Genomic DNA, 15,462 nt, shown 5'->3' with positions numbered 1-15,462 from the left:
ATGGCCTCTAGGCTTTATGGTTTCACCAATTCAGAAGTACTCTACTTAGAGACCCTCAGAATAGCTATCTCTATGGATGCCTCATCTGTAAACCAGATTTCTGACATTAAGTGATTTCACTCTATGCTTTTCCCCCAAAGAGGTAATGCTTCCCCTGCCCCAGTCTACTGCATCTAGCTCAAATCCCAGTGGGGACTTGATTGGGAGTCCCGAAGATGCCTCTACTCCCTTGACTCTTTCCTCTTCGTGCTCTCCTCTAGATTTCAAGCAGGGACTTCCCTTCACAGTGGGTTAGGGAGTACTTGATACTGTGAGGCATTGGGGAATGGTAATCTAGAGTTAAGGTAGTCCGGAATCTGGCCCCCTCATTCCGGAAGAGTAGAGAACGCAGCCATCTGGGTTTAAGTGACGGTCCAGTGTACCCTACCCTTGTGTGCTATAGGTTTCTATGCTCCCACATTCTTGCAGCATGCTTCCCTGGCTCTTGATCACTTACTTTCATTTCTTACTCTCAGGTAAGGTCATAACCCAAACCCAAGTATTAACCTTTGACAACTTCCTCGTTAATTCACAAAACACTTCTAAAGCACAGCATCTACCACACAGTTACCATTCACAAAAAAGGTGACATCACTACGGGCTCTTACAGAGAGGCCAATACTCTCTGGGACACGGCCCAACCACATGCCTGGGTCGGCATAACCCTCAAGCATTGACTGAGCCTGCAAAGATCTCACCTCTAGCCCATAGAGAAGATCAGAGGGTGGGCAGCTTGGGCGAACAGGCTCCCCTGCCATAGGTGCACTGGGCGACTTCACCATCATGAAGCTATCGCTCCGAGTGGGTGCAGAAGCCAAGGGTGTACAGCCGTGAGAGTGACCACCCACATCAACAAACTTGATAGGATCATCTGACCCTAGCTGGATTCGGAGGATCCCATTGGAAGGAGGAAGCCCCTCCCTCCTTCGAGAGCGCGTGAGACATGCACAGGTGCCAGCAGGAAAGCAGGTCACTCCGCAGGCAGCCCCACGAAGACACTTAGAGAGTAGTGCCACGAATGAGCCAAAGGAGACAAAGCAAATTGCCACGAGTGATACAGCCAAGTAGAGGGTCAGGCGGGATTCTCCTTCCCTTGGAGCTGAAGATTCTCGAAGATCAGGGACAACCGGATGAGCATCTTCCTCCAAGGACACTAGGAGAGTAACGGAGGTAGAGAGCGGTGGGGTACCACTATCCTTTACCACAATGACCAGCTTCTGTGGTGGGAGATCAGCTGGAATGGGAACAGCTGTCCGCACCTCCCCAGCGTAACGAGAGACTGCAAACAGGCTGGGGTCTGGGGCCTCCAGGAGCTGATATGAAACCCAAGCATTGTAACCCGAATCCAAGTCCACAGCCGTCACCTTTGTGACTAGGTGACCAGCACCAACTGATGGAGGCAGTGCTTGGGGACATAAGGAACCAGGCCGGGCCCTAGGGCGGAGCACGGCGGGCGCATTGTCATTGAGGTCCAGCACGAATAGACGAACTGTCACGGTGCTACTAAGGGGTGGGTTGCCCCGATCCCGGGCCTGCACCTCAAACTGTAGTGTCTGTGTTTGCTCATAGTCAAAGGATCGAGTAGCATGAACAGCTCCTGTCTGGGGGTTCAGAGAGATGAAGGAAGAAGCCGACACGTCTCGATTTCTGGGCTCTAGGAGAGAGTAGGAGATGAGGGAATTCAAGCCAGAGTCTGGATCAGAGGCTGCGAGGGAGCAAAGCAGGTCCCCTGGGCGATTGTTCTCAGGAACAAACACCTCATGTGACCTCTGGAAGAAAGAAGGTGGGTTATCATTCACATCTGAAATATTGAGGAAAATAGTCCTTTGGGTGCTCAGAGGAGGGTTCCCAGCATCAGAAGCAGTGACCATGATGTCATAGCTGGATTTGGCCTCTCTGTCCAAGGGCCCAGCAGTCACCAGGGAGAACTGGTTCCTGAAGGCGGACTTGAGGGCAAAGGGCAAGTGGTCTGGAATACGGAGGCTCACATCTCCATTGGACCCTGAGTCGGGGTCCTGCACACTGATGAGTGCCACCACAGTGCCAGGTTCTGCGCTCTCTGGGAGAGTCCCAAGCTCTGAGGTCACCGTGATGTGGGGGGCGTTGTCATTTACGTCCAGGAGATCCACTCGAAGGCTGCAATGTTGCTCCATGGCCGGAGAACCCCCGTCTCGAGCCCGAACATCAAATTCATAGTAATTCTCATTCTCAAAGTCTAGGGGCCCCTGGAGGGTGAGCTTTCCAGTAGTGGGGTGCAGGCTAAAGAGGTTTCTCACGCGGTCAGGGGTGTGGCCACTGAAAGAAAAGGTGACATTACCACTGGGACCCAGGTCCGGGTCCGAGGCGTTGAGCTGGATGAGCAGCATGCCGGCGGGCGCACTCTCCAGCACGCTAATCCTGTAGCTGGATTGCTGGAAGGCTGGGGCGTTGTCATTCACGTCCAGCACCGAAACCCGGAGCTCCGCGGTGCCGGATCTGGGAGGGTTACCTCCGTCCACAGCAGTCAGCACCAGGCGGTAGTCTGATTGCTTCTCCCGATCCAGAGGCTTCTCCAGGAGCAGCTCTGGGACCAGGCTGCCGTCGCTGCGCTTCTTTACATCCAGGGCAAAGTGCTCATTGGAGCTTAGTCTATAGCTGCTGATGGAGTTGCTCCCCACATCTGCATCCTGAGCCTTTTCCAAGGGGAAACGCTGTCCTGGAGGAGCTGCCTCCCCAATTTCCAAGTCCAGCTGCTGCCGAGGAAATCGGGGGGCGTGATCATTCACATCCACGATTTCTACCTCCGCTCGGTACATTTCCAAAGGCCCTTCGGTTACAAACTCCAGGGGCACGATGCAGTTGGCACTGAGCCCACACAGTGCCTCCCGATCAATTGGGTTCTTGATGAGCAGGGCTCCGCTGTCCAAATCCACACGGAAGTGTCTTTGGTTCACCTCTCCAGCGACCTGCAGCCTTCGAGCTGACAGACTCTCTGTATCCAGCAGGAAATCTTGGGCGACATTTCCTACAAAAGTCCCCTCCTGGGACTCCTCTGGGACCGGGTAGCGGATCTGCCCACAAACGTAACCCAGGTAGCAACAGAGGAACAAAAGGGTAGCCCCCGGGCAGATTTCTACCCAGCTTCTCACCTCGCGGAGCATTGCTGCCGCCTGCGAGCTCTCTACCTGGTCCTGAGAAGCAAACGAAGCCGACCCGCCCCAAACAGCCACAGCAGCTGGAGACACCTATCTCCCTTTGCCCGCGCCAGTTCTGGCGCGGCTCGGCCGGCGCCGCAAGGGTTACGCGCCGTTTTTTGCTGGTGGCGGGGTAGATTTGTCTGCCTTCCACCACGCGATTGGCCGACAGCGGCTCCTGGGCTCAGCCAATAGGCTGAGCAGAGAACATCCCAATAGCAGCAGGGTAAATGCGTCGCAGCATTGGAGAAAAAGCACACACACACACCAAAACAAAAAACACCTATCTTTTCACCTTTCTCCCGCTCAACAGCATTTCTTTCCACGGGTTATTATGACCTCTATGGAGCGACAGACAACATATATGTGTCGTGTGTTGTTTTTTTTCTCTCGAGCACACCAATCTTCCCCGCCCCTTTTCCGCGGGGAAAACAGCCAGAGCCTTAGCAACCTGCAGCCCTGAGAGGAGTAGCCATTTGAGACGGGTCACTTTGTTCAAGCCAGTGTTGTCATCCACCAATATTCTAAATGAGCAGCTTCTGCTCAGTCCTATTGTATCAGAGCAACCGCTAATTAGAAGCACTGCCATGTTCACAAAACTCTGCCTCTCTCCGATGATTCAGAAACGCACCCACCTCTTTGCGGAAAAGGCTTACACATTAATGTAGCCCATTAAATGTATGCAGTACACATTTTTGTTGTAACAGGAGGCGCAGCGGAAACCAAAACTCTTTTATTCAGACGCTTGCTAGTGATATGCTAAATTACCATTCATCAGTTTCAAGGACAGCATGGGAGGAGATGAAGAGGAGTAGAGGAAGCCAGGAAAGGGAGATGCTCCAAATCAGTAAAGAATCAGTTGTGTCTGGGAGGTGCTAAGGGTTAGATCTCACTACCTGGCAGAAAGCTAATGTTCACAGATTTAATAGCTCCCTGTGAATGATTTGAGATCAAGCTACCAACAGCACTGTTCCTACAAATCCCCTTTATTTGACACCATGGTATGCCTGATATGTTGTTAATTACCAACAGAGGCTGTTTCAAAAGAGCAAGCTTTTCACTTAGCCCCAGGGGGCCCCTTGGAGCTGGAGACTTGATGTCACTCCATCGGACCCAGATCCAGACCCTCCCAGGAGCCTGGCTACCACCTCGCACAAATGAAGAAACAGCTCATTTCACACTGCAGTTACCTGCAAAACCTGAGTGGCAAACACACCAGAGCACAAAGAGAAAATTTCAGTCTGATCTGGACATATTTCTGAACTCATTCAAATCCTCACCTAGGTGACGAGTGGGTTCCAAAACCAGTGGCAAAACCTGGGCTTCTTATCCTCCTTATTTTTCCAAACCCTTGATCCTCAGGAATATCCTCTGACTATGGTGATGCCAGCAAGCAACATTCTGGTCTCAGAGGGAGGGATCTGCTTTCTATGTTCTTTTACAAAAACACCTAAACCTCCTCTCCTGGGAATGATGGAGGTGTAAATCAGGCTAACCCACTAGGTGTTTATGCCAGGATTCTCTTCAGTGAATGACACATCATCCACCCAGCTCCCTTGGAGCAGGTACGGTCATCCTTGACTCATTCCTCTCCCTGACTACCTGTATGATGTCAATCAACAAGTCCTGATGTTTTACTGTGACACTTCCCTCCATTTATTCTGCCACTGGAATGGTTCAAGCATTTACCAATCTTTTCCTCAAATATCATAATAGCCTTCTAACTGTTCTCTTTGTTTCCAGTATCAATATCCCCAATCCATCTCACTAATGGCTGCTAGAATAATCCCTCTAAAACAAACAAACAAACAAACAAACAAACAAAACAAAACAAACTCCTGATGACATCATATATATGTCAGTTCAAAATTCTGCAATGACTATCACTGATACAGAATAAAATAAAAAACTCCCCGCCCTAGCCAGCTTGGCTCAATGGATAGAGTGTCGGCCTGTGGACTGAAGGGTCGCGGGTTCGATTCTGATCAAGGGCATATGCCTGGGTTTCGGGCTGGATCCCCAGTAGGGGTGTGTGCAAGAGGCAGCCGATCAATGATTCTCTCTCATCATTGATGTTTCTATCTCTCTCTCCCTCTCCCTTCCTCTCTGAAATCAATTTTTAAAAATTTAAATAAATAAATAAATAAATAGATAAATAAATAAATAACTCCTTGGCCTGGCCTAAAGGTAATTCAAGATCTAATTCCTAAAAAAAAAAAAAGATCTAATTCCTGCCTACTTGCTTCACTTTATCTCTTGCAAAGACTGTCTATTTTAAAAACATGCTTTAAAATTCAGCAACAATGTAATATCATTATTCTTCAGTATGGAACTTTCTGCAAGACCCTCTATCTATCCCCTTTACTATTTAACAAATTACTACTCAATCTTTAGTTCTCAGCTCAACCATCACCACCTCTATGAAGTGTTCCTGATTTCCCCCAATTGGCTTTGGTGTTTCTATCCCTCTGCTCCCATTACTTTTTGTATATCATTTCTTTTGCATGTCTGTCTCCTATGGTACTCTGTGTAGCACAAGCATGTCAAACTCGTGGCCAGTCGCAAGTTTGACATGCTTGTGGCATAGCTGTATCTTTTCACCTTTTACAGTATCTGGCACAAGGGATGCTCAATAGATGGTGAATTACTGATATTACCATTTATTAGTTTAACAAATATTTATTGAGTACTTTTGTTTTATATGAATACTTTATGTTGAGTACAGACACTTTATATGCCTAAGTTTTCAATCTCAATAATTTTTAAAGGAAGTATTATCTTTATTTTATAGATGAGGACACTGGAGTTTAGAGAGGTTAAGAGACTCATCTAAAACTAAATAACCAGTATGTGCAGTACAGAACTAGGATTCCCGCCCCCCCCCCCCCCACACACACACACACTCCCACCCCTGGTTTGTCTGGAAAGAAATAAAGCCTAATTCTATAGCATCTTAAATGATTTGTCTGCCGGTTTGTCATCTCCCTAACCATAAACTGGACCTTTAGTGATACTTTTAATATCCAAGAACTAGACCCCTTTTAGGTCTCAATCCCTTATATTTGCAAGCCCACACCAAAACAAACATGCATACAGTCTGTATTACTGGAATTGGAGCATTAGAAAGCCTTAATGCTACATATCCTTGACTTGACCTTTTTTTATGCCAGGTATGTAATTCTCCCAACTCTAGATTTTTAAAACAGCTTTGTTGAGCTATAATTCACATAGTATGCAGTTCATCCATTTAAAGTGTGCAAATTATTGTGGGTTTTTTTTGTATAATCACATATACTAAAACAATGCAATCATCACCACATTCTAATTATAGAACATTTTTGTGATCCTCAAAAAAGATCCCATACCGATTGCTCAGATCTAGATTTTTTAAAATTAGTTGCCCGGTTGCTAGTGGTTTAGGAAGACTGTCTCTTTAGATGATTAACATATCATTTTATGTCTTCCCTACAATATTCTTCTGGAGCTATTCTATGTAATACTTTAAACTTGGGAAATAACATCACATACTTTTTTAAAGTTATACCTGGCCCTGTAAGGCTGGCTCCTGGTTCTGTAAACACCAGAATAACACTTTGCTTCATAAATATGCTACTTAATAGACTGGCAGGTTCCAGGGCAGTGGTTTTCAAACTTTTATGCACATTGGAATTATTTAGGGGTCTTTAAAACATACTGATCCCTACGTCCCACCCCCAAAGATTGTGTTTTGATTGGTCTGGGATGTGGCCTGGGCTTCAGAATTTTTTAAAGGTCCCTAGATAATTCTAGTGTACAACCAAGTTTGAGGTATTGTCCTAGGAAAAGTGCCAGTTGTTTTCCAGTGTGACTGGAAGAATAGCAGCTGCTTCTCTCTGGCTTTCATCATTCCTTAGCCTTTCCATATATGTCTCTACTTTGTCATTTTGACTATCTCCAGATTTGCTCATTTCCAAGGTGTGTTTAAGATTCGGGGTGGGTGCCCTGGCCAGGTAGTTCAGTTGGTTAAAGCATCATCCCAATAAGCCAAGGTTTTGGGTTTGATTCAGGGTCAGGACACATATAAGAATCACCCATGAATGCATAAATAAGTGGAACAACAAATGGATGTTTTTCTCTCCCTTCTTCTCTCTCAAATCAATAAATAAGAGATTAAAAATATTTTTTTAAGGAAAGATTTTGGGTGGGTCAAGAACTAATAAAAGTAATCATAGTAATAGCTAAGAATTTGTTAACACAATACACCAGGCAGTGTGCATACATTATATCATGCACTAATCTTATAAGACCCTTGCTATTTCCTTTTTGGATATGAGAAACAGGCTTACAAAGATTAACTTGGCCAAGGACTCCTAGTTGGTAAGTGGCGGAGCCTCATTTGTCTAACTGCCAGATCCAAGGTTGACAGCAATTATACACTTATTAGTAATAAAATTGTGGCTCTCTCACCATTGGAAGTGTAAGTTTCACTCCAAGACAAATCCCTTACAGTCATCTACACATCATCCTGAATAAATGAAAGTGTTGCCTTCCTTAGGATATGAATTTACCGACCGTTCACATTATGTGTATATATAAGAAAATAATGTTGGAAGGATGGGGAATTACAGGGGGATATAGAAAAACTTTAATTTTGTACTTTATGGTGTCTTGGATTGTCTGGATTTCTTTTCAAAGTAAATGATTACTTTTACTTTTGTAATTAACTAGAGGCCCGGTGCACAAAATTTGTGCACTGGAGGGCGGGGGTGTCCCTCAGCCCAGGCTGCACCCTCTCCAATCTGGGACCCCTCGGGAGATGTCCGACTGCCAGTTTAGGCCCGATCCCCTAAACCAGCAGTCAGACATCCCTCTCACAATCTGGGACTGCTGGCTCCTAACCGCTCTCCTGCCTGCCTGCCTGCCTGCCTGATTGCCCCTAACCGCTTTTGCCTGCCAGCTTGATTGACGCCTATCTGCTCCCCTGCCAGCCCGATTGCCCCCAACTGCCCTCCCCTGCAGGCCCGATCGCCCCCAACTGCCCTCCCCAGCTGGTCTGATCTCCCACAACTGCCCTCCCCTGCCAGCCATCTTGTGGCAGCCATCTTGTGACGACATGGGGGTGGCCATCTTGTGATGACGCGAGGGTGAGATGCCACCTAGGCTTTATTAGTATAGGTGGTGGTCACCCTTGGATTTGGGGATTACAGTTAGTTTTAATTTTTCTTTATAAATTTCTCTATTTTCCAAAATTTCTGTAACACACATGGATCACTATTATAACAAAAATAGGTTATAAGTAATGTGCACATCATTTCTAGGAGTGTGCTTGAAATAAAATGTAAAGGATGCCTAGAATTTTATTACTTTCATAGAAAATTATCTAAGAATGAGACAGGATCTGTGTAGGCAGAGGAAAATTACCAGCAAACTATTAGCTGTAATGCAGATGAATATAAAGTTTTATATTCCTAGCAGCCGCCACTGGTTAGAGGTATACAGTAGCTTGTTCCCAGTGCAAATGACACCAAGCTAAACTCTGAGTGCTGAGATCTTGGGTTATAGTTTAGCAAGATTGGTTAGTTGTTATGGCAAGCAAGTGCTGAGGGTGTGAGTTGGGTCCACAGGTGAGTCCATTAACTCCACACTGTGAGTGACCACAAACCACACTCCGGCCAGGCCATTCCCTTTGCAAAGACATACCGCTTGATCTTGGAAGGGCCAGGTGAAAATGTGGATGCATCATTAGGAAGACATCTTCATCACTAAAAACAAAACCCCCAAATGGCTCCATGCCTTCCCCAACACAGAGCAGGAATCAGAAAGCATGAGTATTGGTCCAGGATGAGTTGCTAACCCTTACCTGTCCGGGAGGGGAGCTCTCTGCACCCAACACCTGCCTATAGAACACTGGATCGCAGCTCCGCAGCGTGTTCTGGCAGCTGGCCAGAGGGCTGGCAGCCCCGGGTTTCTTGAGCAGCGGGTCGCTGCGGCGGGAGTCCGTGGTGAGGTACACCTGGTGGTAAAGGTGCGGCGGCCCCAGGCCGCCCCGCACGGCGTCCGCGTGCAGAGAGGGCCCTGGCGTTCGGTACAGGGAGCTCACGGGGGCTCGGTACAAGTCCCTGGACTGTTTCCACTTGTAAACTTTGAATATTATCACTCCCAGCACTGTGACTGCGAACCCCACGGAGACCAGGATTAGAGAGAGGAGTAGATAAAAGGTGAGGTTTTTATTCTGCTCCCCAGGGGCGGAGCCCGAGGGGAACTCCGCCCGGGCTTCGGGAGATTCCTCGGTGACAGACACGGTCAGGGTGGCGGTGGTGGACAGCGAGGGCTCCCCGTTGTCTTTGATCAGGACCGTGAGAGTTTGCCTGGGCAGGTCCGTGTCCTGGACGGGGCGGGCAGTGCTGACTTGACCTGTGTGAAGCCCCACGGCAAAGAGGCTCTGGTTGGGGGCTCCCAAGAGGCTGTAGGAGAGCCAGGCGTTGTTTCCTGCATCCGGGTCCCAGCCTACCACCCGAGTGACCACGTGGCCAGCCGCGGTACCTCGGGACAGCATCTCCACGGAGCTCCGGCCAGGCCGGGGGTACAGGACCTGGGGGGCGTTGTCATTGCGATCGGTGACAAATACGTTCACGCTGATGTTGGTGGTCAGGGCGGGAGTGCCCCCATCGCTGACATGGGCTGTTAATTCGAACTCGCGCCGATCCTCGTAGTCCAGGGGCACTAAGGTGGACACCACGCCACTGTCACGGTGTATCGTGAAAAAGCGACCCACGAGCCCAGCTTCCGCTCCTTGCTCCAAGAGGAAGAAGGAAAGGCGAGCATTCTGCGGGGCGTCGGGGTCCCAGACACTTAGGTTTAGTATCGGGACCCCGGGGAGGTTGTTTTCCTCCACGTAGACGTCATAGGAAGGTTGAGCCGATTGCGGAGGGTTGTCGTTGATGTCGGACACTTGCACCCGGACCGTGGTCAGGGCTGAGAGGGCAGGGGCTCCGGCATCTCGGGCAGTGATGCTGAGGTTGTATTCAGGCACCGTCTCCCGATCCAGGGCTGCGCTGGTTTTCAAAGTGAAGTAATTCTTGAGGGAAGAAGTGAGGCTGAAGGGGAGCCCCGGCGGAATCGCGCAAGTCACCAGCCCATTGTCCCCAGCATCCAGGTCAGTCACGCTGAGCAAGGCGATGACAGTTCCCAGAGGGGCATCCTCCGGGACGGGGCTGTACACGGAAGTGACCGTGATCTCCGGGGCGTTGTCATTCACGTCCACAACCTCTACCAAAACTTTGCAATGCGTTCCTTCCGGATTGGCGCCCTTGTCTTTGGCCTGGATGTAAATCTCGTGGAGCTTCGTGTCTTCGAAGTCCAGTCGACCCTTGATGGTCAGCACCCCGGTCACCAGGTCTAAGGAGAAGAGCTCCCGCACGCCGGCGCGGTTGTGGCTGCCGAAGGAGTACACGATCTCACCGTTGGGGCCTTCATCCAGGTCGGTTGCACGGACTTGCACCACGCGAGTACCGGGGGGCGCATCCTCCGGGACGCGCGCCCGATACAGGGACTGGTTGAAGGAGGGCGCGTTGTCATTCGCGTCCAGCACGGCGATGCGAATGGGCAGGCTGGCGGAGCGAGCCGGGCTGCCTCCGTCCACCGCCGTGAGCACCAGCTGGAGACTGGGCTCTCGCTCCCGGTCCAGGGCGCGCTCCAGCACCAGCTCCGCGTACTTGGTGCTGTCCTCCCGCGTCTGCACCCGAAGCGCAAAGTACTCGTTTCGGCTCAGCTCGTAGGTTTGCAAGGAGTTGCTTCCTACATCGGGGTCGTGCGCGCTCTCCAGCGGAAAGCGCGTGCCCGGCGCCACAGCCTCACTGATCTCCAGTTTCATCTCCCGGGTAGGGAAAGCGGGATTGTTGTCGTTGATATCCTGGATCACCACTTCCGCGCTGAACAGCTCAAGTGGAGTGTCCACCACCAGCTCCAGAGTTACGGTGCAGGAGGGCAGTGTCCCACAAAGCTCCTCTCGATCCAGGCGGTCGTTCACGAACATCTCCCCGCTCTCCCGGTTCACCTCAAAGAATCTTCGGCTAGCTCCGGACACCACCCGGAGCCTGCGAGCTGACAGGCTCCCGAGATCCAAGCCAAGGTCCGCGACCACGTTGCCCACCGCAAAACCCTTCTCTCTTTCCTCCAGGACCTCATAGCGAATGACGGCGGAAGCCCTGTGCAAGGCACCAAGCAGAAGCAGAACTCCCACCGCTCTCCCGGTGCTTACCAGTCCGCTCCTCCAGGCCTCTGGGACCATCGCACTCAAAGGCAGTTCTCTTCGCGGGGTCCAGGTCGTCCTGGCGTCTTCGCTGAGAAACTTTCAGCGGGTTAGCGCTTGAGCGCTGGGCGCCGAGTCTGACATGGCTTTCTAGATGCCTTTGATTTGCTCGTCGGCTGTTCAGTCTCTGCCTCATCCCGGGGCGCCGAGAGGGGACGGGCCCGGGCCCGATCTCCAGCGTCTTCATTGGCCGACAGCGGCGCGCAGAGTCCCAGCCAATAACTGCACGAAGAATGCGCTAGCGCGGGGCGCTCGGAGCGGGACGAGCGCGTAGCGCCAGGAACTTCACTTTCCTTTGGCTTACTTCCAAAGTTTACGGCCAAAGCGCCTTGGCAGTATCCCTACATCGGAAACCTAACTGAGCCTGGAAAGCCAATTGCAGGGCGACGAAGCTGGCCCTTCTGCAAGTCTTCAAGCCAAACCCAGGTCTATTAAACATTTTAATGGCTGTCTTTAATCGCAAGAAGGGGGGGGGGGGGGGGAGGGGGAGGATCAAACCAAACAACAACAACAACAAAAAACTCGATACAATGCTGTCTGGAGAAACACCAACAAATTTGGTTTGTTGGAGGTGGAGTAAAACCTATTTAGCCGGACTCTATTAGTAAGGAGTAATTTAGCATTTCTATGGAGATGCTAATAATTGCAGTTTTACCTGTTACCAAAGGAGACTTTAGAATTCCCTGTCACTCCCTCAGTAAAGCAAGACAGGACCTACTACTTTCAGCTGGTTTAACTCGGTTTTATGGAATTTTAAAACTCAGTGCGGATTTCTTTTAAAACTAGATATTGTTTAGCTCTCATTTCCCAGGGAGCAATGTGAAATTTCCTACCGTTTTTTCCCCAATGAGGATAATATCAACCATAGAGCATAATCTCAAATATTTCCCTTCACTTGACAAATGTGTTTCCCAAGAACTTGGGTTCGTATGCCACAAAGAGAAGTTCATTGCTCATAAAGGACAACACCTCTCCCCACAAAGAGGGGGCAGACTTATTTACCACTTGAGACATTTATAAAATGATTGTGATATGGTTACAAAGCTCCACAAAGTCTTTAGAGAAACACAAAGCCTTTACCCACAGAATAAAGAGCCTCGAGTTTTCCATATTTAAGACGGTAGTTACTAAACAAACAAAACAGCAACGATTAGGATAATGAATAAGAGAGCCAGGTATGAATCAGTCAGAGCTGAGTTGTATATCTTTGGACAATAAACTACCCTCTAAGGGTTCCTGAGTTCCTATCTACTAAATGAATGAGGCAGGTAAAATGACTGGCACAGAGTCAGCTTCAATTTATGATGCAAATCACCCCATTAGAGGTAACATTTTAGAGCCTCACATACCATTCTATTGTCTAGGACATTACTTTGATTGCACAAAGTTCTTGCTGAAGTGTAACTGAACCTTGAGGCAGAGAGGTAGGCAGACAGGTTAGATAGGTAGATAGGAAATAAGTATATATAGAATATTTATTGAAGAGATGAAAGGCCATATTTGACCTGTTTCTCTATGTCCTGAATACTTCAATTCATCTCTTAAAACCCCCAGTTTTGAATACTCAAGTTTGACAATTGGCTAGATCACAAGAAGGCCCCGAGGCATTAAAAGATAGAATATATCCTATGGAATATACTTATAACTGAGAATATAGTCCAGTCACTTGCTACTCAAAGTGTGAGTCAAGGACCAATGGCATAGGCATCATCTGGGAGTTTCTTAGAAATGCAGAAACGCCCCACTTCAGACCTACAGAACCAGAATTTGAATTTAACAAACTACCTGGGTGATATGAGCGTACATTAAAGTTTGAGAAGCACTGATCTAGAGGGTTATTCAGAGATAAACTGATTTTTCAATCATTTTTTCCATTCACTATCACTTAATTGGCAACATTTCTTTTTAAAACTAGTTTAAAAGGTTGAAGTTGTTTTCCCATTCATAAGGCACACAGTTTTCCTAAGACCTCTTCATAAGCCAGCAGAACTCTCTTGGATCTATTCTTCACAGTAGCCAGAATGATCTTAACATTTTAATTGGATCATGAGTCTTCAACTCAAACATCCTCAGGAGCATCTCACTGCTCTTGAAATAAAATACCAAATCCTTCGCATAGTATCCAAGTTTCATGTCTTCTTCTCTGATATTTCTAGCTCTGCTTTCAGTGTGGCCATCAGCCAAGCTCGTTAGTGCCCCAAAGCCTTCACACAGACTATTCCTCGCCTAAGAAAGCTTCTTTCCCTTCCCTGCCTTTGCTTTAATTTCTACAAATCTGTCAGGTCTCAGTTTAAATGTTATTTCCTAACAGAGGTTGTCCCTTAGACCCATTTAAAACCAGAATCCTTTGTTATGCTCTGTCAGAGCACCTTATATTTTCCTTTGTTGAACCTAGCACAATTAAAATGTTTGTAATTAGTTTTTTGTTTTAGCATAATGCCTATCTCTTCGGCTAAGAAAAAAAATGTTTAAAGCTGCAGGAGGGCAGAGACCATGCCTGTTTTGATTATCACTTTTATCCCTGGTGTCTACTACAGTGGACACTTAATACTTCCCCCATCCTAGCTTTATTGAAGTATAACTGACAAATAAAATTGTATAAATTTAAGGTATATGAGTGATGATTTAATATATGTATATATAATGAAATGATTATAATATAGTTAACACATTCATCACCTCACCTAGTTACCATTGTGTGTATGTGTTAAGAACATTTAAGATCTATTCTCTCAGCAAATTTCAAGTATATAATATAGTACTGTTAACTATAGTTACCATACTATACATTAGATTCCCAGAACTTATTCATCTTATAACTGAAAGTTTGTTCTCTTTGACCAGCATTTCCCTGTACTTACTAGTAATGCTTATTAATATAGCAATCATCATGCTAATGGCATAGCAATAATAAAATGTACCAAGGAATATATATATTCATTTATGTGCATCTATAAACATTTTTGGAAGATACAGCTACTCTTTTAAGCTACCAGATGGCCTAATGAAACTATTCCTTAACATAATAATTTGAAAGAGGAAACATAGTTTGCCAAAGAACCAAAGTGAGGTGTGCTAATATCACTCACTGGAGATAAATAAAGATGGCATAACTTGCTGTGTCACCTATATCCAGGGGAAATGAAGGCACCAGTTTATAGGACCAATACAATTTTCCAGTCTCTAGCTTCTTTTCTCTTTGTCTTAGGATTTTAAGAGAGCCTCCAATCAATGAGATGCACGAACATAATATAACTTTTAAATAGAAAGTAAATGTATTATAGTGATCAAGAGCGAGACTGTAGTGTCCAGAAGACTTGAGTTCCAATACTGGATATTACACTTAGTAGCTATGTAACCATGAAGGTTTTATTTTTAACTTCTCTTTTATTTTCTTGATCTGTAAAATGGAAATAATAATAGTACTCCTTGACATAACCACAGGCATCTTAATCTTTTATTTTAATCTTTTAACAGCTTTATACTTACCATAGAGGTCACCTAGACAATCAATGATTTTTGGTAAATGTATATAGCTATGCAACCAATACCACAATCCAGTTTTAGAATACTCCTATCACCCCCAAAAGTTTCCGTATGCCTGTCTGCAGTCAGTCCCCCAGCCTCAGGCAGCCACTTATCTACTTTCTATGTAGTATTGCCTTTTCTGGAAGTTTTCATAAAAATTGAATTATAAAATATATAGTCTTCTGAATCTGGCTTCTTTCACTTAGCTTAACGTCCAACCCAATTCTTAACTACACCCTCAAACCTGTTCTTTCTTGAACCTTTTTCGTCTAATAAGGGGCCCTGGTAGCCCAGTCAAAAATTCCTAAATCATTCTTAACATCTTTTCCCACACCCCCATTACTAGTTCCATCATTACTAGTTCATGCCAATGCTTACTACCTCCAAAATATATTTGAATGTGTCAATTACTCTCTCTCTCTACAGCCACTT

The 15,462-nt window shown here is 47.0% G+C and overlaps 2 protein-coding genes across 20 annotated transcripts in view; both read right to left on the bottom strand.

Moving 5' to 3' along the window:
• LOC103285685 (protocadherin gamma-C3) overlaps window positions 1-15,462 on the bottom strand; it is a 141,317-nt gene that overhangs the window by 20,043 nt on the left and 105,812 nt on the right. Inside the window, exon 1 of one of the 19 annotated variants that reach the window (XM_008141171.3) lies at window positions 11,452-11,657. The exons of 17 other annotated variants lie outside the window; for them this stretch is intronic. In XM_008141171.3, coding sequence (XP_008139393.1) covers window positions 11,452-11,481 — 30 coding nt within the window. In that variant the 5' untranslated portion in view covers window positions 11,482-11,657. One more of the 19 variants, XM_008141121.3, reaches the window with a different exon arrangement.
• Window positions 582-3,179, bottom strand: LOC129149496 (protocadherin gamma-C4). The gene has a single exon (XM_054717976.1). It carries the CDS (start codon window positions 3,177-3,179, stop codon window positions 582-584), a length of 2,598 nt encoding a protein of 865 aa, XP_054573951.1.

This window comes from Eptesicus fuscus, chromosome 6, assembly GCF_027574615.1.
Source record: "Eptesicus fuscus isolate TK198812 chromosome 6, DD_ASM_mEF_20220401, whole genome shotgun sequence".
Lineage (NCBI taxonomy): Eukaryota > Metazoa > Chordata > Mammalia > Chiroptera > Vespertilionidae > Eptesicus > Eptesicus fuscus.
This window is presented reverse-complemented; position numbering and strand designations above follow the sequence as displayed.

Coding starts and splice junctions, on each gene's coding strand:
- LOC129149496 (XM_054717976.1), bottom strand. CDS start 3,179: ATGCTCCGCGAGGTGAGAAGCTGGGTAGAAATCTGCCCGGGGGCTACC.